The sequence below is a fragment of the Lepidochelys olivacea genome, assembly GCF_965140295.1.
Source record: "Lepidochelys olivacea isolate rLepOli2 genome assembly, chromosome: 1".
NCBI lineage: Eukaryota > Metazoa > Chordata > Testudines > Cheloniidae > Lepidochelys > Lepidochelys olivacea.
This window is the reverse complement of record NC_140411.1, coordinates 128,077,396-128,101,304: the sequence shown is the minus strand read 5'-3', so window position 1 is coordinate 128,101,304 and position 23,909 is coordinate 128,077,396. Positions and strand designations below refer to the sequence as shown.

At 43.6% G+C, this 23,909-nt stretch overlaps 1 protein-coding gene across 1 annotated transcript in view; it reads left to right on the top strand.

The window, feature by feature from the left end:
- Positions 1 to 12,070: 12,070 nt before the first annotated feature.
- LOC311518202 (uncharacterized protein) overlaps positions 12,071 to 23,909 on the top strand; it is a gene marked incomplete at its 3' end in the record, with an annotated part of 68,369 nt that continues 56,530 nt past the window's right edge. Inside the window, exons 1-4 of the mRNA XM_084623772.1 lie at positions 12,071 to 12,349; positions 15,923 to 15,983; positions 20,681 to 20,830; positions 22,108 to 22,229. Of these exons, the coding sequence (XP_084479898.1) occupies positions 15,961 to 15,983; positions 20,681 to 20,830; positions 22,108 to 22,229 (295 nt within the window). The 5' untranslated portion in view covers positions 12,071 to 12,349; positions 15,923 to 15,960. The remainder of the gene's footprint in view (positions 12,350 to 15,922; positions 15,984 to 20,680; positions 20,831 to 22,107; positions 22,230 to 23,909) is intronic.

Below are 23,909 nucleotides of genomic sequence, written 5' to 3'. Positions count from 1 at the left end.
TTTTTAAGGTCAGGCTTGACAAAGCCCTGGCTGGGATGATTTAACTGGGAATTGGTCCTGCTTCGAGCAGGGGGTTGGACTAGATGACCTTCTGGGGTCCCTTCCAACCCTGATATTCTATGATTCTAACTGGCTGAGTCACCACATGATCACATTTATGTAACGCTGTCCCTACCTCTTTCATTCTCGTGTTTTCTCCCTTACTTTCTGTGTTATATCCAAATCCTCAATTCTAAACTCTTTGGGCCAGAATCATGTTAAGCTATATGCAATGGGTCTAGCACAACTTTGGATGGACTGCAAATAATAATACTGCGATAAACTGGCTAAGCAGCAACCCACCAGTCCCATCCCCTCCCCGCTAACCTATGATGACCCTCCAAGGTGGACATGTAGAGATCCCCCTGTCCTGCCTAATAAGGGGCAGGGGTAGAAACTGAATGAAAGATTCTGACGCAGGAAGTAACCTTTCTCTGCGAGGAAGAAATACAGCCAGCTTCCCTGCGGTGCTCCAGGCTTGGCATGTGGCTGCTGCAAGGGAAAGTGCTGAGAAGGCCAGAGAGCCACATGTAAAGCAGGCTGTGATGGGCAGACACTGTAACTGGGTTTACATCTGTGCAGAACTTGTGGGGAAGCAGTAGAGAATGGGGAGGCAGGGGTCTGCAGTCAGAAGGCTGAGCAGAGAGGAGTCTGAAAAGAACTCGAGGTGGGGGGGGTAGCTCAGGCTCTTAGCGGGATAAGAGCCTGAGGAAGGCTGTTGCAGATAAAATGCACTAGATACGGTGGACAGACATGGTAGACTAGTCTGAGAAATATTTGATGTGCTCTTGTAACCTGTGCTTCTGTTTAGATTTATGAGAAGTCTTAGTTAATCCTCAAATTGTCTTCTTATAAATGTAAAGGTTTTTTGTTTTGTTTTTTTTTTAGTCCAGGTAGCTTTACTACATTGTGATATCTTTATTTCAAACCAGAATAACTTAGAATACAGGCATCCACATCTGCATATTTTTCTTGTGTTATTATCCACAGGTGGGAGTTCCACTGTCAAAACAGACTGAGCCTGCTCATTGTTCCTGCAGTAGAATGGAATTCTAGCAGATACCTGTGTAACCAAAGCTTAGTGGTTACACTCTGACTGGGTATTGGACCCACAAGAAGGGGCTAGTGTCCATGTAAAGGACTATTACCTGCAGCCAGGGAGTGTGGGAGGCACTGGAGCCTAGCTACTGGTGCAATTGAAGCAGCCGACTGTCAGAAGCTATTCAGGAACTCAACTCAGGTACTGCCAACCTCAAAAGTTCAAAACCCACGAGTCAGATTACCAAAATTTATGACTTTTTTTAAAAACAAAACTATATTATATTATGTTTTTGGTCAGCCTTTGGATTTTTGAACCAACCCCCTCCCCCACTCCCGCTCTCTTCCCTCTGCCCCCTCCCCCCGGTGTGTGTGACGATTAGTGTCACCAACGCTCCCAAATGCCATAGACTAAGGTGACTTTGAACTTGGCTGCGGGAGCTCTTGCTGTCTGCCTGATGGTGTGGAGCTTCCAGCTTCTCCCTCAACCCCAAAATTATAATTAAATCTCTGCTCCACCCTGACACACATCTGCCCCTCAGCACACCTCTGCCTCTCCTGGGGTTCTTTACCCTCCTCTCAAACCTAGGAGGCAGTTGCAGCAGGTCCTTTTCTCCTCTTTCCCAGGCTGGGAGGAAGATTATAGAACATGTTTACAGAAATCTCTGCTCATCACGGCATGCATCCGATGAAGTGAGCTGTAGCTCACGAAAGCTCATGCTCAAATAAATTGGTTAGTCTCTAAGGTGCCACAAGTACTCCTTTTCTTTTTGCTCATTTAGGTGGATTTTACTGAACACATCCACTCTCACATTACACTCCTAGCTAGTTTTTCCAAGAATGTTATCCTTAGCATCTATGTAAGCCCCTTCTGTTTTCTCCGTGGCTGAAACATTCCCTCATAAATTTTTCTGAATGTCCTATGCCATCAACTACAGGTCCCTCCCTCTGCCCCATTTGGATTTGTAAGGAAGTTCTGACTAACTTTAAAACAAAAGAGAAATAAGATTGCCAATGCAAGTGAAATAATTAGTGCTACATTATCAAGATAGGAAAGTTCTTGCAATTATCAGGTAGGAGCAGTTAGGTTTTTATGCCTTGACATGAACGGCATATATCATAAGAATGAACACAAGTGTACATAAATGAAATCCTGAGTAAAGGTCACTTAGGACTGAAACTTATTTCCTTTTCACTGTTAGGATTACAAAGCTTTTAATGTGATTAAGCATAGTATTTTTAAATGATGTGAAATATCCCCACAACTGACTCTTCTAACTTGGCTCTTTGTATATGTTATATATTTTAAATGGTTCCCGAAAACTCCATTGTGCAGCACTGGTATGGGCCCTGATGACTCTGATTCTAAAGTGGAGAGGTGCCTAAATCAATAAGGGAAGATTACATGAATGATGAAAAGAAAAGGGGAAGTCTTAGGAGTCACTATGAGAGTTAGACTGAAGGTGAGAAGCAGGAGACTCTCTGCTATTAAGAGTTGGAATAAACCAGTTTTACTCAGTGTAACTTCAGTGATTATTATTGCAGTATCAATACTTTCATGATTTTCACTGGTGTTAAGATAAATTAGCTGCCTAACTCCTCCTACCACTGATAATTCCATAGTAAATGCTTTACTGTCAGATTTTTCCCCTTTGTTACTTGCCTAGGAAAATAATTATTATAGAACCATCTGATTAGAAGGGACCACAAGGGTCATGTAGTCTAACCCCTGCCAGGATGCAGAATTTGTTGTGTCTAAACCATCCAAGACAGATGGCTATCCAGCCGCCTTTTGAAAACCCCCAGTGAAGGAGCTTCCACAACTTCCCAAGGCAGTGTGTCCCATTGTCCTACTGTTTTTACAGTTAGGAAGTTTTTTCCTGAGATTAAATCTAAATGTGCTATGCTGTAGTTTGAACCCCTTGCCTCTTATCCTGCCCTCTGTGGCAAGAGAGAACAATTTTCTCCATCTTTGATGGAAACCTTTCAAGTATTTGAAGACTGCCATCATGTCCCCCTCTATTGCCTCTTTTCCAAACTAAACATACCCCTTTCCTTCAGCCTTTCTTCATATGGTTTGCACATTCCTTTGATCATCTTTGTCGCTCACCTCTGGATCCTTTCCAGTTTCTCTACATCCTTTCTATACAGTGGTGACCAAAATTGGACAGTACTCCAGCTGAGGCCTAACGAGCACCAAGCAGAGTGGTACTATCACCTCCCATAACTTTCATGTTAGGCCTCTGTTAATGCAACCCAAAATTGCATTTGTGATTGTTGGTTTTTTGTTTTGTTTGCAACAGCATTGCATTGTTGACTCAGCATAGCACGGTCTGGGGTCGGGGCTGCTGCCCAGCCTCACACAGTGGGGGTTGGGGTCGGGGTCAGGGTCAGAGCTACCGCCCAGCCCCGCACAACAGGGTCCAGGGTCTGGCTGTGTCTGGGGTCCGGTCTGCCACACAGCCCCGCATGGTAGTGTCCAGGGTCAGGGCTGCTGTGCAGCCCTGCACAGTGGGGGTCGGGGTCAGGGTCAGGGCTGCCACCTAGTCCTGCACAGCAGGGATCAGGGTCGAGGCTGCTGCCTGGCCCCCACAGCAGGGATCGGGGTCGGGCCTGCCACATGGTTCCGTACAGCAGGGATCAGGGTCAGGGGTGCCACACAGCCCTGCATGGCAGGATCCAGGGTCAGGGCTCCTGCCCCCGGCAGTAGGGTCCGGGATCAGGGCTGCCTCACGACCCCACGCAGCAGGGGTCGAGGTCAGCGTTGGTGGCAGGGTCGGGTTGGGGCTACTGCCTGGCCCCGCACACTGGAGTCCAGGGTCCCTGCCACCCGGCCCCGCCACCAGGGTTCTGTTCCTTGCCCCACTCTGTGGAGAGGTCTCTTGGCTGGAAAGCTGGGCATAGCAGTGTGTGTGGGGAGAGTTGCGGGGTGTGCTGTGGTTCTCAACCTATGGCCCAGGTATGCAGCCCACAATGGTTAATAGGTTGAAAACTACTGCACTAGACTATGGAGAGATGTTTGGCTTCATTGTGTGCTGTCCTGTATCTTGTGTAATCATTATTCCTCTTGAAATGTTAGTGAAATCAAGATGGTTAGTATTTTAGACCCACTTCCCTCTCTTTGCACAAGAGTAAACAACTAAACAAGATTCGAGGCAGGATGGATGACTCTAACTTTTATTCTGACATATAAGCTTTCAGATATTAAATTGGCCACTAGAGGGACCCTGGTCTTCACCATATTAGAATCACCAGTTAAAATATGCAGTGTACTTGATGCTTAAAACATTTTTTTCCAGTACCTTACAAAGGTGGGTTTATATCGCTTCCCCCATTTTACTGATGGAAAAACTGAGGCTAAGCAAAATGCCTGTGTTTTTGGAGATATATATTTTGAGAGATTCAGAACTAAGTGTTCTGATTCATCCTGAGCTGGATTCTGGATGGGATTTTCTGAAACATTCAGTGTTGCCCTAGTTCTGCTCCCATTGAAGTTACTGTGAGTTTTATCTTTGACTTGCGTGGGAGCAGAATTAAGCCAATGCTGAGAACTTTTGAAAATCCCATCCTTGAGAAAAACAGATGTACTCTTAAATTTAAGTTTTGCTCTACAGAGCAAAGGCCAAATTGAAAGTAACTTTCTCATTGTTTGGTTGTATACCTTTAAAGCTGACCCACCCATTAATGATCTTTTTTTGCATATGATTTTTAAATGAGGGGGTGTGTATAAGAACAGAATTTGTTCTAAAGGCTCACTGATCATTAGAATTTAGAATTCATGTTCCAGAAGAATTTTATGGTAGCCAGCATTTCACAGTGTAATAGCTGCTTGGAGTATTATCAGAGTTCATTTGAGAAGATTTTACTACTTTTCCACTGATCGGTGTTTCATGAGGTTAGCACTGGCTGAATTGCATTAGTTGACTTTGGAGTGAATAAATGAATGTCTTTTGCCAGTGGAAGTTTTATTGTTCTGTACTACAAATGTTCATGTCCCTTAAAAGCAGGAGGTTTTTTAACAATTTGACTACGCATGTGTACAAATTACCGCTTAGTAAACTGTGTATATATAAATCTGGTTGTTCGCTTATGCTGTGGAAGTTTTTAACTTGTGGGGTTTATTGTCCATTCAGGGATCATTGATAAACCTTTCAAGGTCTCCCTCTCTGTGCCAGTGGAGAGTATGTGTTTTTAAAAGCTGAGGAAATTCTATGCTAAAATTATAGACATGCACTAGGTTTTTCACTAGACTCTAAATTTAGTAAAACATTTAGGAAATAAGATGGTAGTCATATCCTGTGGTTCTACATAGCCAACACCACTAGCTTAAAACAAGCTGTGGAAGAGCATATGAAAAGGGAATGAGTGGGAATGGGAGAGCCAGTAGAAGAGAATAACAAGAAAAGGGGTGTATTTTAACGGATTTTCTGTCTTCTCATCCTTTTCTCAGGTTCAGGTCTAGATCATCAATTCAGAAAGAAACAGGAGTGTTTGTTTTTTTAATAAATAAAAATCCAAATACAAGACTGAGAACGTGGCACATGTAGGTATAATTGGATGAGTGTAACAAAATGAGTGATTGCAGTGGCTATCAAACTGTAAAACGCTGGCTGGTGGTGCCCAGAATTAAATATTGTGAGAACCCAACTGTAACAAGCCTGACCCTGGGGGTATGGAGACAGAATCTGCAGGAAGTTTTCCAACTTGTACGAAGAAAGGCCCAGAGCGGACACAGGGCATGGCTGACCCTATGGCAGTCAGAGTAGAAGCAGTTTGCCCCTTCAGAGGCCTTGGCCCTCATTGGCTGAATTGAAGGGTTTTTTGAACTGCGGTTTCCAAGGGGCTATGGGGGGTGGATAGGGAGGGGGAAAGGTGGTTGTGGTGTTTTCCCAAACTAATGCTGGGTTTCTTTTCCCTTTTAATACAAGGGGTGTGTTGTTGTTTTTTTGTTTTTGTTATTCAGACTCCGTGCTTGCAAGTATTGCTTCACAGTGGCGCCCGGGGGTGGTGTTAAATTTTCCCAGATTACTGGATGAGGTCTTGAGCCAGCCTTGTGTTGGAGTGATAAAAGGAATCCTTAGATTTAATAATTTCATTAAGATGATGTTGAAGTAAAAAGAAAACGATACAGAGTTTAAGCATAGAAGTTCCTGGTTATCAGGGAATAAGGTACAGATTATCAAGGGGTGCGAAATTCGGTTTCGGAATGAGTGGCGTAAGGAATACATAATCTGCAATCTCCCTGATTGGGGGTGGTTAATGGGACAAAGGTTAATGGGACAAAGTACAGACATTGAGATATGGGGGTATGTTCATATAATGGCTATGTTCAGGTGTGGAGTATAATGAATGGATACGATGATGAGGATGGATTTACCCTCATTTGGTGGGATTTAATGTTCAGTGAGTTTATTGTTCCAGTTCATATTGTCCAATGGAAAAAGTCTCTCAGTCCCTTTCCCATAGTTGATGCACGATGTCGTACTGGCTCACACCTCCTGGTACTGTCGGTGGCCGATGATGTGTTCGATGTAGATGTCCCTGGACCATCGGATGGTGTCCAAGACCATGAGGTGCTGCATGAGCCATGCGTAGCATCGACTGATCCCACAGGTCGCGCCCGTCCCATCCAAATTCGCCATCCAGGGAACCGCTCAGGAAGGTGGTGATGTCTTGGCTGGAGGGGGCTCTGTCAATCCGCCTCTTTGTTGCATCATGGAGGGCGTTTGCCGCGATGTTCCTTACCATGGAGTTGGGACACGTCAGGAGGCAGAAGGTGTGGGTGATCACCGCGATGTCACACAGGTCACCCATGCGGGGGACGTTGGCACCACCATGCCTGTGGGCGATGTAGACCAGCTCGTTGCTGGCTCTCTGGGGAAGGAACAGCCACTTCTTCACCAGCTGCCGGACGATCTTTTCTGCCTTGTTGAGGGGTACCTTCGCCACGGTGGATCCCCTTAGGACGAATGAGATGCGGGGGATCAGGAAGGTGTTCAGGGCGTTTATCTTCTGCCACTGTGCTAGCAGTGAGGCGTCGATCTTGGCGGCGTCCTGCAAGATCTCCTGGATGGTGTCCTCGGGTGTCTGCCGGACACGGAAACCCATCAGCATGCCGAGGTGCTGGTACACCTGCCCCTCTGCCAGGGGGATGATGGGATCGCCCTGGATCTGGAACGCTGTCATGTGCACCAAGTCCCTTTTGCTGCCATCGATGTGGACAGTTGCGCACTTCTTTGCATTGAAGCGGAGCCCCATCCAATCGGCAACTCGACTGGTGGCATCTAGCATACGTTGGAGGTTCTCTGGGTTGTCCGCAGTCAGGACCAGGTCATCCGTGTAAACCAGGATGCTCATCCTCTCACCATGGAGGTTGAAGCCATCTGTGCCATTGGAGATCGCTTGCAACAATGGCTCTATGGCAAGGTTAAAGATGATGGGGCTGAGGGGACAGCCCTGCTTAACTCCGCTCCGGATCGGGATCTCGGCGGTCTCCCCTTCGACCGAGCAAATGGTGGTGCTGCATCCCTCGTATACCTCTCAGATCACACGAAGGAAATTCTCTGGCATCCCAAACTCCTGGAGCGTGGCAAAGATGTGGTGGTGGGGCATGGACCCAAAGGCATTAGCCAGGTCGAGCCACGCTACTGTGCACTGCCTCCACGCCCTTCTGGCCATTTCAATCGTGGTTTGGAGGACAAAGTTGTGTTCATAGCAGCCCTCGCAGGACATGAAGCCTTTCTGGATGGAGCTGATGGCTCCCCTACTCACCGACCACTCCATGATCCTCGACGCCAGGCGGCTAGCACAGAGCTTGTACATCGTGGAGCAGAGGGAGATGGGCCTCCAGTTTCTGAGGTCATCCCGCTGGCCCCTCTTGTACACGAGTACCATCATGGCCTTCTTCCAGAAGCTGGGAGTCCGGCGGAATCGCTTGCACTGGTTGAAGAGCGTGGCGAGGACCAGGCAGCCGGGATCTCACTTTTTCAGGAGGCTGTAGGGAATGCCGTCTTTCCCAGGAGCTGTGTTTTTTGTTTTTGAGAGTCTGGCCATCACTTCCTTGGGCGTATAGTCAGTTTCCAGTATACCTGCTTCGTCGACATGGGGCAGGGGGCGGAGGCGCTCTGGGTGCTGCACGTCATTCTGGGCTACGCAGTCTAATATATCCTTGAAGTAGCTGTAGAGATGCTCCAATGGGATCGTGCAGTAGAGCAAGAGCCCATCTAGGATCTTCCTCATGGCCTTGGAGCAGTTTGCCCAGTACAGCTTTTGGATCCTTGAAGCCACTGCTGGATCGTAGCGGTGGCTGGCATCTCTATTTCTGGCTCCCCAGTGATGGTGTTGTGGTTTAGAGCAGGCTTTCTGTGGGCAGGCGGGGCGTTCTCCTGGTTCGAACTTCTCCTGGGAGCAATTTCCGCAGACAGTTCTTGGGTGAGCCTGTCTACGAGGGCGTCGAAGTCATCAAAGGAAGCTGCTGCTTGTAGCTTCTCGGTCCAGGCAGTCTGCCACGGAGTGGCAGCCCTCACCATCGGCTGCTGGCCCTCATGGTCTTTGACCTCGTCTGGTGCAGACTCAAAGTCTGCGTGGTCAGCCTGCTGTCTATCTTGTGGGTCAGGATTCTCTGTGGTTGGGTCCTGGGGCGGGATCTCTGGCAGGATGCTGGCCCTTGTTGCTGCTAACTTCCCCTTGCAGAAGGGTTACATAAACAAATGGCTAAATTGTGTCATTTATGCACGGCCCTGCATCGGTGGTGGCATGGGCCACCCTTCCTCGGGGAACACAGAATGGATTGTGCATTTGTTATACCAATAAAATAAAAACCAGCAGGATCTTATTAAAGGGGAAAAGGTAAAATGCCACATTTATTGTCAATACAGAAAGAATCATAGTAAGCGATTAGTTATAGCTATAACATTCCATTCAATTTCATATTTATTCACATTCATTTATACACACACACGCACAGGTTCTGCAAGGTTGTTATCATATCATATCACACCAGCCTTAGAGTTGCTTAAGCCAGGCCACTGGCCAGGTGGCCTGGACATGAGGAGGGAGCAGGGCCTTGTCAGATGCTCATCTGATGCTCCTGGAAGTTGGTTTGCAGAATCAGACCCCAAAGTTCTCACTTTCTAGAGTCCATTTTTTATAGGAATTTCTTCCTATGCCAGTCTATGGGAATTGCTTCATCATGCTGTTGCTGACTCAATCAGCAGATGGCACATTCCTGATGGCTCCGTGCTGCCAGATGTTATCTTGTTCTTCGGTTCTCCCATCCTTGAGGCTGTTGGGCGGATTCCAGTCTGCCCTCCGGGGGTCCTCTGGTTGTTTCCACTTGACGCCTTCTTCCGCTGATCGACACTGGATTTTTAGGCTGCCACCTCCCTGATCATTCATTTATTATCCACACCAAGCATCCATCACATACATCCTCTATCTCTATTTTAATCACAATTGTTGACAAAGCGAGATAAATACAACAAAAGGGCGGGGAGTCTCTGGGTGCTGTTTCTGTTGTTACAGAGTATTGCTTTGAGTCTCTCTCTGTGTGAGTAGTTGTTGTTACAAAGTATTGCTTTGAGAACAGACTCTGCCTTAGGATGTACTAACACAATTAGCAGCTTGCAAGTTTCACACAGAGTGGCACAGAAACAGTACCAAAAAACAAGAGACCTCTTAATTAGTAATACCCTGGAATTTAAACTATGGGGAATCAAACTCATTTGTGATTTTAATACAGAACTTCTTTAATATGATCCAACACATTGGGGCTTGTCTTCACTGCTAAGTTAATTCAAATGTTGCCTGTACCTTGAGTTCTGTCCACACACTAAAGCCCTTAACTCAGGTGTGGTGGTGCTTTTTACTTGAGTTGGCCGGCTTGTCAGTTTGCTAACACCACCACTCCGCACTCTGGGATGCAGGCAAGCTCCACTTGAGCGTTGATAGTCTTCCATTGCTTTCCCATAATTCCCCCAGTGTGCCCAGAAAGGACAGACAGGCTCGCCCACAGTACAGTGAGATAGAATTCATAGTGTGCCTCAGCATACTGCAGTACAAAGAACCACAAGACCCAGAAGGTTTAGGGTGTGTCTTCACAGCACAGTTAGCTAGAATGATCACTGAAGTGTTACCCCAATTCGACTTCCGTCCACATACAAAAATCTCCATCTTGAGTTAAGTGGTGCTTTAAGCTCAAATGAGTTGGCCCATCAGGGTACATCTATAATACGGCCCAGATCAACAGGCTCTCAGGGCTCATGCTACTGCGCTAAAAATACCTATGTGGACATTGTGGCTTGGGCTCTGAAGCCTAGAGAGGGATGTGGGCTCCAGGGCCTGAGTTCCAGCCTAAGCACTGTCTGCACAGCTATTTTTAGTGTGGTAGCATGAGCCCAAGAGTGTTGACCCAGGCTTTGATGCTTGCTGCCGAGGGCTGCCACTGGCTGCAAGACATACTCTCAGAGGGAGGGGTGCAGTAACTCGAGTGATGCTGGAGCTAGGAATGCAGTGGGGATTGCTTGAGTTACAGCAACTCATCAGAAGCTAATCCAATCACTCTGTGTAACTCTGTGTAACAACTCTGTTATTCTGAAGTGCAGCGGCTCTTAGTGAAGCTAGACTAGCTTGAGCGCAATAACTCAAGTGTACTAACTTGAGCTAACTGGGGCAGCAAAGACAAGCCCTTAATGCCACACACAAGTGAGGGCTTGTCTAGGTGAACGGGGATATGAATCTGTCCTGCGCTAGCCTGCCACACACTGTCCATGTGGAGCCTGATGATACACCCTAATAGTTTGTTAGTGCATGTTAATCCACTCCCATTCCAAAGCAGGGCAGATCAAAGTGCACTAACAAACTGTTTGTGTGCATCAACTGGGTCCACATGGACAGGTAGGGTATGTCTACACTGGAATTAAAAACCCATGACTGGCCCATGCTCGCTGGCTCAGTTTGTGGGGCTGGGGCTGTGTAACTGCAGTGTAGACATTTGGGTTTGGGCTGGCGCCCGGGATCTAGGACCCTGCAAGGTGGGAGGATCCCAGAGCTGAGGCTGCAGCCCAAGCCAGAACACCTACACCACAATTAAACAGACCTGCAGCCTGAGCCCCACAAGCCCAAGACAGCTGGCATGGGCCACCCCTGGGTGTCTAGTAGTGCATCGCAGGCTAGATTCACACCCCCGCTTGTAACAAACTACAGGTTTATATAGACAAGCCCTGAAAACAGCAACATTATGGACAGCAGCTCAAGTGTTATTTTGCGGTATGGCTGCGTTCACTCAAGCTATGCTAACTCAAGAGAAGTAACGCAAGTGTAGTTAACTCTGCAGTGAAGACAGACCCTTTGTATGTATTCCTCAGGCCAATACAGAGTCAGAACTGCCTTTAAAAATAACATGATTAAAAAATGTAATGCCCATTGTGCCTTTAGATACCTAGTAACCAGAATAAAGAATGGTCAGTATATTATCCCTTCTTTTCTAAAGGCAAAAGTGGGACATTATAGAGAAATATTGTAAATTCTGTCTGCTATTAGAAGCTTATTTTCTTTTTAAAATATCTATTGCAATTCCTGCTCATTGTTGCAGTCACTCAAAGCTGTTTAAAAAAGATTCGTTTCCCTCACTTCGTGTAAACTTTATGGAATTGCTGCTTTACTAAAAGTGTAAAAGAAAGTGTTACATTTGTTCTTTTTCCCAGGCCCGAGTTGCAGTGATGAATGATTTAATGGAAATTGTTTGTTAATGGATGATTAGAGTTTCAGTGGAACGCTGTTGAGCTGGAAGGGGGACCCCTTAATCTTCTTCTGGAATCCAGTGAACAGCAGAAATCATTTTCGCTAGGTCTCTAATGAAAGGCCTACTGTTCACTGATCAGGCCCACATGTGTTTATGAATGTTACCACTGTGCAAACATCAGCAGGAGGTACACTTTAGGGAAGTTTAGCATATTGAGCCTTGTTGTCAGCAGCAGAGATACGTAATAAGGTTTTTCTGGCTTGGCTTCTCTAGTGCTGTACTGGTTAGGCTAAGCTTTCCTTCACTGGGGAAGTGCCCTGCCTTCCGTGCTGCAGAGCTGTGTGCATGAGCAGATATGAAGACTGCCCTCCAGGCAACAGCTAAAACTGATGGTAAATGCTGTGCTGTGACAGAGGTGGTTTCACTGACGAATATGAAATGACTTAAAATCAACTCTGAAACTGAGCTCACAGACAAATGCATCGACTGCCTTCTATTCTAAACTACCGGAGTGCAGCGTGACAGCACCAGGTACTGTATTGGTCACTTTCTACTGTAGCAACATTTGTTTGAAAATGTACAGGAAAATATTAACAGTCATTCCAAAAAGTTTGTTGTTTCCCTCAGAATAAAATAATTTGATTAAAGCTTTTGAAAAACGTTTCTTTTTACAGAGATGACTACCATACACAAATCTGTCTTGCCCATGCTAGTGCTGCATAAAGTGGGAGCAATCCGTTGAATTTTGCATACGGTACATTTTGCATACCAGTTGATCTGGAATTATGAGATGGTTTACTGTGTATGCACTCAGTCTACAGTTAGGAGCGTTTTAACCAATTCAGTGGCACAAAATCAAATAAAAAAAGAGAATTCCATGAGTAATGTTGAACTGTGTGCTACAGACTGGGGTCCTCCTTAAGAAAAGGATTCATGTGTCTAAAAATACCTATAGGTTTTGCCTAGGGTTGTGCTATTTCACTTGAAGCTAGATGCTTCTGAATACTTTGATAGCAAAATAGGGAGAAGTTTTAGAGGCACTGTCAGTATAAGTCTTGTATAGTTAATAAAATATAAAAGGCCTCTTATGTATAACACCTGAAATTGTTAAAATTGGGGTGGGATCAATGTTCCCTCTAATTCTTGACAGGCCACGTGAGCAAAAAATTTCTTCTGTGCAAATTGTTGTGCGTGCGGTGTTTCACCGTGTGTACGGAGTTTAGGATCTGTGTGTGCGCGTGCAGACGCGCACAGCTTAGAGGGAACAGTGGGTGAGATCCAATTTTGTTTTCATCGGCTTTACTATTTTTTTCTATTTGAATTTAATACAATTTGGATAATAAAAAGTGACTAGTCTGTTTAAGAGCAGTTGGGGGATAGTAATATGAGCTCATGGGAGTTAGAGGTTAGAGTAGCCCTGAGGTCTCCATACTTGCAGGTGGATGCAACAGCCCCAGAGCAGCTGTTTGGATAGCCAGGAATTGCCAGAGCACAAAGGCACTCTGACCATACTCTATTTCCCCTTAATCTGGGAGGGGGGAAGACTTGGAGAGGGTGAAGATAAATTAATTTAGTTCCCTGTTATCACAATGTTGTCTTTTATTTCATAGGCACCTCCACAGAAAAGTCCACCAATTTCTCAGTCCCATATTCTGAGTAAATGTGAGGAGGGTAAATCCAAAGGTCTGACTTCACAGGCCAGTCCAGACCTGAATAGCAGCTAAATGCACAATAACTGCACCTAACTTTCAAAGCTGCTGAGTACCTGCAACTTCCTTCTACTTTAGTAGGTATTAAAGATGCTTAGTACAGTGATACTCGGACTAAGGCTCAGGAAGCCACAAGTGGCTCATTAATGTGTCTCCTGCAGCTCCTTGCAGCACATGATATTAAAACACTGTGTGATTTAATTATTAATCAATCAGGATGCTTTTACTATGTTATTAACCAATTGTACTGAGGTCTGCGTATCATTGACTTAGCACCTCTGCCACTAAGGTCATAAAATTGTGACTAGAGGAGGGATCTGAAGGCAGCAAGAAATTTTCACTCATCTTCATATGGTTCATTATATACTAATGCCCAGACCTAAATCTGGGTCTGCCCCAGACTAACTGCAGGCAGTACATGCAGTTAGGTACTTGTTAACAAAATAATTGTTTTCAGTATTTTTAGTCAACTTTTGGGAAGTTATTGTGAGGTCTGTGTGTGCGTAGGCCATGTATTGGTACCACGTCCATTCTAAACCCTGATTGTAAAAACTGCAATTCTTGTTCTAAGGCAGTGGTGGGCAACCTGCTGCCCGTCAGGGTAATCCACTGGTGGGCCACCTGCAGCACTCAGTGGCCATGGTTCACCATTCCCGACCAATGGGAGCTGCAGGAAGCAGCGGCAGGACGTGCTGGCCACCGCTTCCTGCAGCTCCCATTAGCCGGGAACGGTGAACCGCGGCCGCTGGGAGCTGCGGGCAGCCGTGCAAATGTAAACAAACTGTATGGTAGCCCACCAGCGGATTACCCTGATGGGCCGCAGGTTGCCCACCACTGTTCTAAGGTATGTGGTATTGATGGTTTTAAATGTAATTTGCGATTGCAAGAGTTAGAAACAGGATCTAAGAAATGGAATCAAGTATTATAGGCATTGTATTTGTTTTTCATGTATACATTAACTAAGCTGTTGAATGCTACAATTTATGGAAAAGGTTAAACAAACAAAGTAAACAATACCGGGATGTTTGAGATGCATTTAAGGTTGAATTGGCAATCACTGAGTAAGCTCTAAGAAACCTATTCAGATGCCTGTGAATCAAGATCATTAGACTGCTATTTTAATTCTTTGTAACAATAGTATCTTGTTCTCAATGTGTATAAACCATGCCAACGGTACAGGAGAGCTTAGAGGAAATGTGTGAAAGTAAAATACCCAGATCAGAGCTATGGAGACACAACCTCCAGAGAATGTACACAGAGGGAAAAGGTGTAACCAACTGAAATGATGCAAAAAGAAGTACCAATCAGGAAAATGTACATCTCAAAACTTAAGGTAAAGAGCGGGAGAGAACCAAATTGTCAGCATCATTGTGACGATGACATCAGCTGGTAATCTGTAATAGTGGATGACTAGAAATTCTAACAATTAAGCATATCTTTAGGAAGACTAAAAGAAAATATATTGTAAAACGAGCTCGCAGACTATTATTGTGCTTAAGAAGATTTCTTACAGTTCCTTAACTTAGAAAGGGTGGACATTGACTGGGTAATATAATCTTGTAGTACAGTGAAAGAGAATTATTACCCAGTCAATGGGGAAACTGTCCTAAACTAAAGAGAATAAATACATCAAGAGAGGGAGATAATGGGATTCTGTCTGAAAATTGCAGGGGAGACAGAGAAACCAACTGTCATTTTAATCTCCATCACAAGTTAGTATGATGGTGTTGGTGCAATGCTATGGGAGTTAATGATTCCAGTTGCCATTCTTGTGGCATCTGGTTACTTCTGTGGACTTGCATGACTCAGTGAAATGTGTATTGCATCCGATGAAGTGAGCTGTAGCTCATGAAAGCTTATGCTCAAATAAATTGGTTAGTCTCTAAGGTGCCACAAGTACTCCTTTTCTTTTTGCGAATACAGACTAACACGGCTGTTACTCTGAAACCTGAAATGTGTATGTTACATAAGGCCTGGTTCAAATGGAACTCTTTCCATTGGCTTCAAAAGGCCCTGGATAAGGCCCATATACCAGGATAATATAATTTGTTTCTCCCTTCACTTTCCTCTTGGTCTATTTGTCTTTTCTTAGGGTACCAGCTTCTCAGAGCATGGATCATGCCATCTTCTCTGTTTAGATGGCAACTAGAACACTGTGGGCATTACTGGAAGTAACTATTTATAATATCGGTGTGTCATGACCTGTTCTTAAATGTCTATTCTTATTGTTGTCACTGCTTTTTTTCATTTTGGGCCTGATCCAAAGCTTATTGAAGTGAATGAGCACTCCCATTGATTTCAGTGGGGCTTGGATCAGGCTCTTTAATCATTTACATGATTACATTTTTTATTTTAATGTGATGGGGTTTTTGTTTGTTCGTTTGTTTTTTTACAGAATCCTGAAATACCAACCGTTGTGTCGTGGTAGAAATCATGTGGCACCTGACAGGCTACTGGTAAGAAAAAAAAATCACTAGAACAAATGACTGTTTTCTTCCTATTTATGAGTAAAAGCTCATTAGAGTTGAATGACATCATAAAGTCTACATCAGCATCATAAATATAACAGTAGTGTGTATATAAAAATAAATAATAAAATATAATCATGTGATTTATTGGTGTGGTGGTATTTTTATCCTGTTTCTTCTTAATCTTTTCAAATTACCAATGGCAGAAGCTGCTGTACTGTGAAGGTTGATACCACATTCACATTATAAGCCTGAATTTTAACCCCTTTCCCCAACTTCTCCCCAAAAAGAAACCGATTCCATTTAAATGTACATGTCATGTGTAAATGTCTCAAGTTCAATTTTTCTGGGAAGTTTAGAAAGAATCAGAAAAGCAGTTTAAAATTATGGGACTGGATTTCCCTCTGTTACACCTATTTAAGGTCAATATATTGGTTGCACGTGTTTTCTGGATGATTTTGAGAATTCTAGGAAAAACCATTTGTTTATTGTAAAGACACTCCAGACCCCCTATGGTGGGTAAAAGGCTACATTGGCGTAAAGGGGCCCAAATAATAATACCTAGCTCTTACATAGGGCTTTTTATCAGTGGCTCTCAAAGCACTTTACAAAGGACATAAGTATCATTATTCCCATTTTATAGTTGGGGAAACTGATGCCTAGATACTGCCTGTTGGAGCTTGCTCCCACAGAAGTACTGTGAAGTACAGCTGTGAGTCTGCCCTTTGAGGATCCCCGTGCATAATGGAAGGAGTGGAGCCACAGTGCACAATACTGTGGACATTCTGGACAACGTAGTTGTCCAGTGGGCAGCCCTGTGAGGCTGCTGTAACTTAGAGAGGCCTACAGGGCCCCCTACCTCTCCCTGGGCTGTGAGTTTTGCGCTGTGGCTCTAAAGGTATGTCTACACTTTGAGCTGGGGTTGAGATTCCCAACTCGAGGAGACATACCATGCTAGCTCTGATGTAGCTGGTGCATTAAAATAGAATGTAGCCATGGCAGTGCGAGTAGTGAGAGGGTCCAGGTGCCCCGAGTACCTACCTAGGTCTCTGATGGGCACAAACTTTGGGCAGCTGGCCACTCTCACCACCACAGCTACTTTCTAATTTTTAGCGTGCGGTCTCCATCAGAGCTAGCACAGGTTTGTCTCCTTGAGCTGGGAATCTCAACCCCAGCTCGAACTGTAGACATACCTTTAGAGGCTTAGCACAGAATTTTATCCACTAGATATATTGTTGTCTCACTGACCTTCTCCAGGGTAAAAGTATTACCCTAGCAGAAGCCTCTTCATTGGTACTGTTAAAGAGGATTTGATTGACTGGGATTCATCTGCCAAATTAGATGGGTAAAATGACTTGTAGTATAATACTGCACAAAACATTTTGGAGTTATGTGACAAGCAGAGCTATGGGTTTCACTATGCCAAGGTAAAATAGTTTTCCTCTCTTTGTCACTTCTTAATTACCAAGTGGAGGCCTATAATTTATCCATGTGTTAAGTTATGGCCAAGTAGTTGATGCAGAAAGTAGTAGCTGGCTAATCTTTTAACGTTTCTTCCTTATTTAGATCTTTGTCATTTGGAGAGTTACATGTGTTTCTTGAATTAAAACCCTTTCATATTCTGTGACATATCTTTCCAAATCTCGGTCATCCAGTACACACAAGTTATTTCATCATTCCATAAGTATTTTTGCCTTTTGCATAATCTGTAGGAGGTTTGAACTTCAGTCTGTATGTGTAATGAAGGCAGACAGTCTTCAGACTCCAGCATTGCTTCAGGGATTGATGCAATACTTTTCAGTACATTTCAGATAAACAGAAGATGAGAGTTAAGTATGTAGGAGGAATAGCCTGTTCTTTCATGATAAAGTTAAGTGGCAGTAGACATCCTGATGCTTTCTAACCTATTTAATTGATGTGTGTCTTCAGTGTGTAATATCTGATTGTGTGTAAGACAGACATTGGATTGTAATGAAATGCCATATCCAAATCCTTATTCTGAAATATCTGAATTTTATGCCTTGACTTTTGGGACTCTAATGAAACTCCAAATTCAAACACTCCAAACTAGAAGAATATTCACACTCATATATATATATGGATATAAGCTCTAAAGTAGACCTTGTAATTTCTGTGCTAAGGCGGGCTTTCCTGGAGTTTTGAATTGATCTAGCATGGATCCTTACAAGCAGGTAATCTGGAAAATCTATATAATTTAGTCAAGTCATTTATCATGGTATGTACAAGAAGGATACTGTCATCTTGCAATACATTTTTGTTACGTGCATATTGGGGGTGTAGGTATTACTGTCCCGTCATTCTTTTCAATGCAGCATTTATTATCATTCAGTAATATTAGACATATTGTTAACTCTGGAATACAAAGGAGTGAGGCAAAATTTCATGGTTATTGTGCAAAGTAAAATCAGACAAATTATTATAGTACTTCAGTAATTTAAATAATCATGAGGAAAAGATGGGTAAACGTTGCAGGAAAAAATTATTAAATAGAAAAATAATCATCATAATTGGAGAAATTTTGGTTAGTTAGCTCTTGAATTGGCTTGATGATATGAGGGTGATAATTGAAAATTGGTCCCATGTATTTTAGGCTAGTCCATTAAAAATGTATCATCCACAACTTTAATTCTTTGGAGTACGGAATGTTGGATCAACACTTAACAATTCTTTTTCTTGGCCAAATGTTAAGAACTTTAAACTTGTAAACTGTAGCAGGTTCAGGAACCCATAGAAACTCTGTGTTTGAGATGCATAAAGCTGATTGAAATACAAAATGCTTTAATTTGTTCAGTGTAGTGGCACATTATATATTCAAATAGATAATGGAGGGACAAATTTATACTTGATCAGATCTGTATTCTTCCCCTCACTTATTTACTTCTAGCTAAAGATTTATAGACCTGTTTGTATGCCCAAAATGCAAAACTTGCATGATGATGCCATAACACCAATTGGGAAACAAAGGGGCATATTGGTTTTGTTAATATTTGTGCTGATTTCTCTCAGAAATCCCCAACTAATAATAGATATGTGGTTTGCTCACAGACTAGCCCTGTTCAACTTTTATTTCTTCCTATAGTATGATCCTGCTATCTTCTTCCTTGGAGTTCATTACATGGCTATGAAAGAAATGAAGGGATAAAATTATTGCTCTCTTGCTGACACACGGAACCAGATTGGCTGTCTTTATCTAGGTGTTGAACACAGTGGAAATCTCTGTTGGTTCTATTCAAGCAGTAAATAGAAAGTGATGGGAATAAGTGAGTTGCTTTGTAGTGGAATAGGTAACCCGGGGTCATTTTTTAGTTTGAATTTCACTGAAAGCTCATGTATAATAATATAAATACAGTAACTCCTCACTTAATGTTGTAGTTATGTTCCTGAAAAATGCGACTTTAAGCAAAATGATGTTAAGCGAATCCAATTTCCCCATAAGAATTCATATAAATAAGGGGGGGGGGGTTAAGTTCCAGGGAAATTTTTTTCACAGGACAAAAAACTATATTTTATATACACACAGTATAAGTTTTAAATAAACAATTTAATACTGTACACAGCAATGATGATTGTGAAGCTTGGGTGAGGTGGTGAAGTCAGAGGGTGGAAGAGGATGGGATATTTGCCAGGCAATGCCTTACTGCTAAAAGATGAACTGGCATTCGGCTGAGCCCCCAAGGGTTAACACATTGTTGTTAATGTAGCCTCACACTCTACAAGGCAGCATGAATGGAGGGAGGGGAGACAGCATGGCAAACAGAGACGGAGACACACACGATGTGTTTGTGAGAGAGAGATGTGCATTGCCCCTTTAAGTACGCTGACCCCACTCTAAGTACACTGCCTTTTTAAGTGTATCTGCAAGTTGAGACAGCAGCTCTGGCCAGCAAGCTCCCTCCCTCCTGAGCCCTGTTGTGAACCAACCCTGCTCTATATGGAGAAGGGGTAAGTGTGGGGCAGGAGCAAGGGGGATGGAGACACCGTGACATTAGCCCCCCTCTTTTCCTGCCCCCACAGCAAGCAGGAGGCTCCCGGGAGCAGCTCCAAGGCAGAAGGCAGGAGCAGCACATGGCAGTGGGGGAGGGACAGCTGAACTGCCCGAATTGATAGCCTGCTGGGCAGCTGCTGCACAGGGAACTTAGGGGAGCAGGGAGCTGAAAGCGGGCTGCCGGTCCACCCTGTTTCCAGGCCCCCACCAGCTAGCTGCAACGGGCTGCTCTTCCTGCAAGCAGTGGACAAAGCAGGCAGCTGCCAAACGGAGGGACCGTTATAAAGGAGCATTGCGCAACTTTAAACGAGCATGTTCCCTAATTGAATCATAGAATATCAGGGTTGGAAGGGACCTCAGGAGATCATCTTGTCCAACCCCCTGGTCAAAGCAGGACCAATCCTCAATTTTTGCCCCAGATCGCTAAATGGCCCCCTCAAGGATTGAACTCACAACCCTGATCAGCAACGTAACAAGTTAACTGGGATGATTTTAAGTGAGGAGTTACTGTAATACAATGTATTTTTTAAAATATTTCTGTTGTCAGTTCTTCATAAAACTTTTCACACTTTGTTCCGTCCGGAGTTAGAATTATCTGATTTCACCTGCAATTTCCTTCTGGGTGTATTTAAAAAATAAGTATAGCCAAATTATATTGATTTTTTTTTAACCTTTTCAGGACCTCTCTGACCATCCTCCTAGTTTTATGTCTGTTCATAAAGCCACCTGGGTCACATGCTTCAGTCAGTTACAAGCCCAACATTGTACTGATACTGGCTGATGATCTTGGTATTGGAGATGTAGGCTGCTATGGAAATGATACTATAAGGTAAAGGATTTAAGCATAGTAATCAAAGATGTTTAATTTACTTTTTTATTGTAAGAATGTCATATTCTGTCCAGTTCCTCCTCTGTTGAGCCACTGGCTGGCGGAAGGACGGGGTTCCCTGCCGGTGTCACCAGCAGTAGGTTAAAGGTGCTAACTGGACCATCTCTCTCGCAACACTATAAAAGCCGCACAATGACATACTCTGTTGGCAATGGCTATGTTTATTGTAAGTTATTTATCATTAAGAATTATTTTGTGTTATTTTGGGTCTGATTTTTAGAAATGCTAAGCACCTGCACCGCCAGCAGAAGTCACTGGGGGTGATTGGTGAGCAGCCTCTCTAAAAAAAAAAAAAATAGTCCTGATTTCATTTGTATAAGTTTAGGCAATTTTTTTTCTGACTCTCAGATAAAAAAATAGTTAAACATGAAAATGAAATAAAGAAAAGGAGAAATAAATGTTCCTTATGCTCCTAAGGGCAGCCTACTTCATCAGCTGAGAATATTTAAGGAGTTAATTAATGTTAACAAAATGGAAGGTAATTCTGACATACAGTGATATGCTGATTTTTTTCCATCCCATTTCTACAGACTTTATATGTGGTTGTTTAAGTAGAGAACCAATCCTGAAGTCCTCACTTGGGCAAAACTCGCATTGACTTCAAAGAGAATTTTGCACAAGGGAGGACAATCTGCCTTTTGTGATGAGTTCTGCATAAAGAGTGCTGGTGTGACAGTGTCAGGTGTCTTTCTACCATAATAGTGGGACAACATAATTATTTTCTGAAAAAGATCCACATAACCTTCAGCCTCCCACCAAGTCCCAGGTGATATCTCATTGTCACCTGCTATTTCCATTAATCAGCAGGTTTCTGTCAATTCCTCAGTAAGGCTGTGTTCCTGCGAGCAGCCACCCGGGGATGGGCCTCTGCAGCCACAAAGCCCCCGGGGCCTCCATATGGCTGTGCACCAGCGTTAGGATACACCTGCGTGGCGCTACTTGTAGCGATGGGGTCTAAGCTTAGGAATTATTCACTTTAAAAATGTCCAAACAATTGTAATGACCAGACTAAGAGAGAGAAAAATAAAAAAATCCATTATCCTAATTATGGCAGAGGAAACAGCCAACGGCTAACTTTATTAGAGAGCTCAGGAAATGTTTATTAGGTCTATTTAAAAAAAAAAAAAGAAAGAAAAAATACAGTACACAACATTGCTAATCACTATTAGCTGGCAGACCACTGTAATGAAATTTGGTTGTGTTGATTTTGTTTTTAGGACCCCTAACATTGACCGGCTGGCAAAGGAAGGAGTGAAACTTACTCAGCACATTGCTGCGGCTCCGCTTTGCACACCAAGCAGAGCAGCTTTCCTGACTGGCAGATACCCAATCAGATCAGGTGTGGACCTGTTTCATGGTACAGTGCTGTCTTAGCAAGAGATCTTAGCTTTTAAACATTTAGAGTCATTGACTTTACGGCCAAAGGGATCATCAGGGTCATCTAGTCTGACCTCCTGCGCATTGCAGGCCACAGAACCTTGCCTACCCACTCCTGTAATAGACCCATAACCTCTGGCTGAGTTACTGAAGTCCTCAAAACATGATTTAAAGACTTCAAGTTACGAGAATCCACCATTTACTCCAGTTTAAACCTGCAAGTGACCCATGCCCCCATGCTGCAGAGGAAGGCAAAAAAACTCCAGGGTTTTTCTCTGCCAATCTGACCCAAGGGAAAATTCCTTCCCAACCCCAAATATCAGTTGGACCCTGAGCATTTTGGCAAGACCCAGCAGCCAGACACCTGAGAGATAATTTTCTATAGTAACTCAGAGCCCTCCCCATCTAGTGTCCCATCACCAGCTGCTGGGGATATTTGTTTATTTTATGTTATAATTATTGCAACATGGATCCATTCATCCCTGCCTCTGCACAGGACAGAAAGGAGCACTCATGTAGCTATCATGAAAGGAGGCTAGGAGGTGCAAACAGATGGGAGCAGGAGCCATGATGTCTCCCACTGAATTGCCACCAGAAGCCTCTCCACATGGGTAATTCAATTTTGAAGGTCCACAGATATTAAGCAGATGTGGCTGGCCCACATTAAATGCAGTGGGGTAGAAAATAAACAGCCATTCCTGGGAGCAGCTTCTGCTGAAACTAGTATATTTTGTGGCACGAAAGATCATGGAATAATGCTGCTCTGTAATAGTGATGCCAATAGTAATGTTTTCGTATAAAGTTGCTAAATCTCAACAATTTATAGCACAGTGCTCAAACGGCAAAAGGTTTCGTAAACACAGTTTACCTTAGCCTTAAATCCTAAACAGAAATACCTGCAATAGTAATGTAATAGCAAGTGCATGTAGGCAATATACTCAGACTAGTTTCATTCCCTCCGGTCAACAAGCAGGAATGACAGATGTGCAAGACAAATGTCAATAACTTATAATTCTGTAACTGTCAGCCAAACACAATAATAATCAGGTTGACAGAAGCATTCTTTTCTCTCCTGATGATACAAGTTCCAGGGATGGAAAAAAAAAATAGTTATGCAAGCTTCTAGACTGCAATTCCCTAGTCATTGCATTATAGCAAATTATTTCAGTGTGTATCCCAGGAAGTTTGAAGTTAATATGCTGCCCCACTTCCACCCTTAACCTCCCATTGAGCTCAGTGGGAATTGTGCACAGATACCTACAGTCTAGTCTGTGTTCCTATATCTCAGTGCAGAACCCGTAAAGTCTGGATGATACTGTAATATATAATAGCCCTTATATTAGTGTCCCACTTCAGTCTTCCAGAAAACTTGACATTTGACTTACGTTTGACCGTCTCCATTCCCTGTTGTGTTTACAGCTTTCCTCTTTTTCACACCATCAAACAGATCCACATCATCACTCAGATCCACAACTTTGGTTTCTAAAAATCTGTAAAAAGATTTTTTTTCTATGTTTTCCAAGTCCTGCTGCAAATAATGATTAAAAGATAGAAGGAAAACGTCACACACATCTGTGTGAGGTGCAAATGAGAAATTGGTAATATAAAGCAAGAGATTTACATCTCCCCATTCTCACCCAGA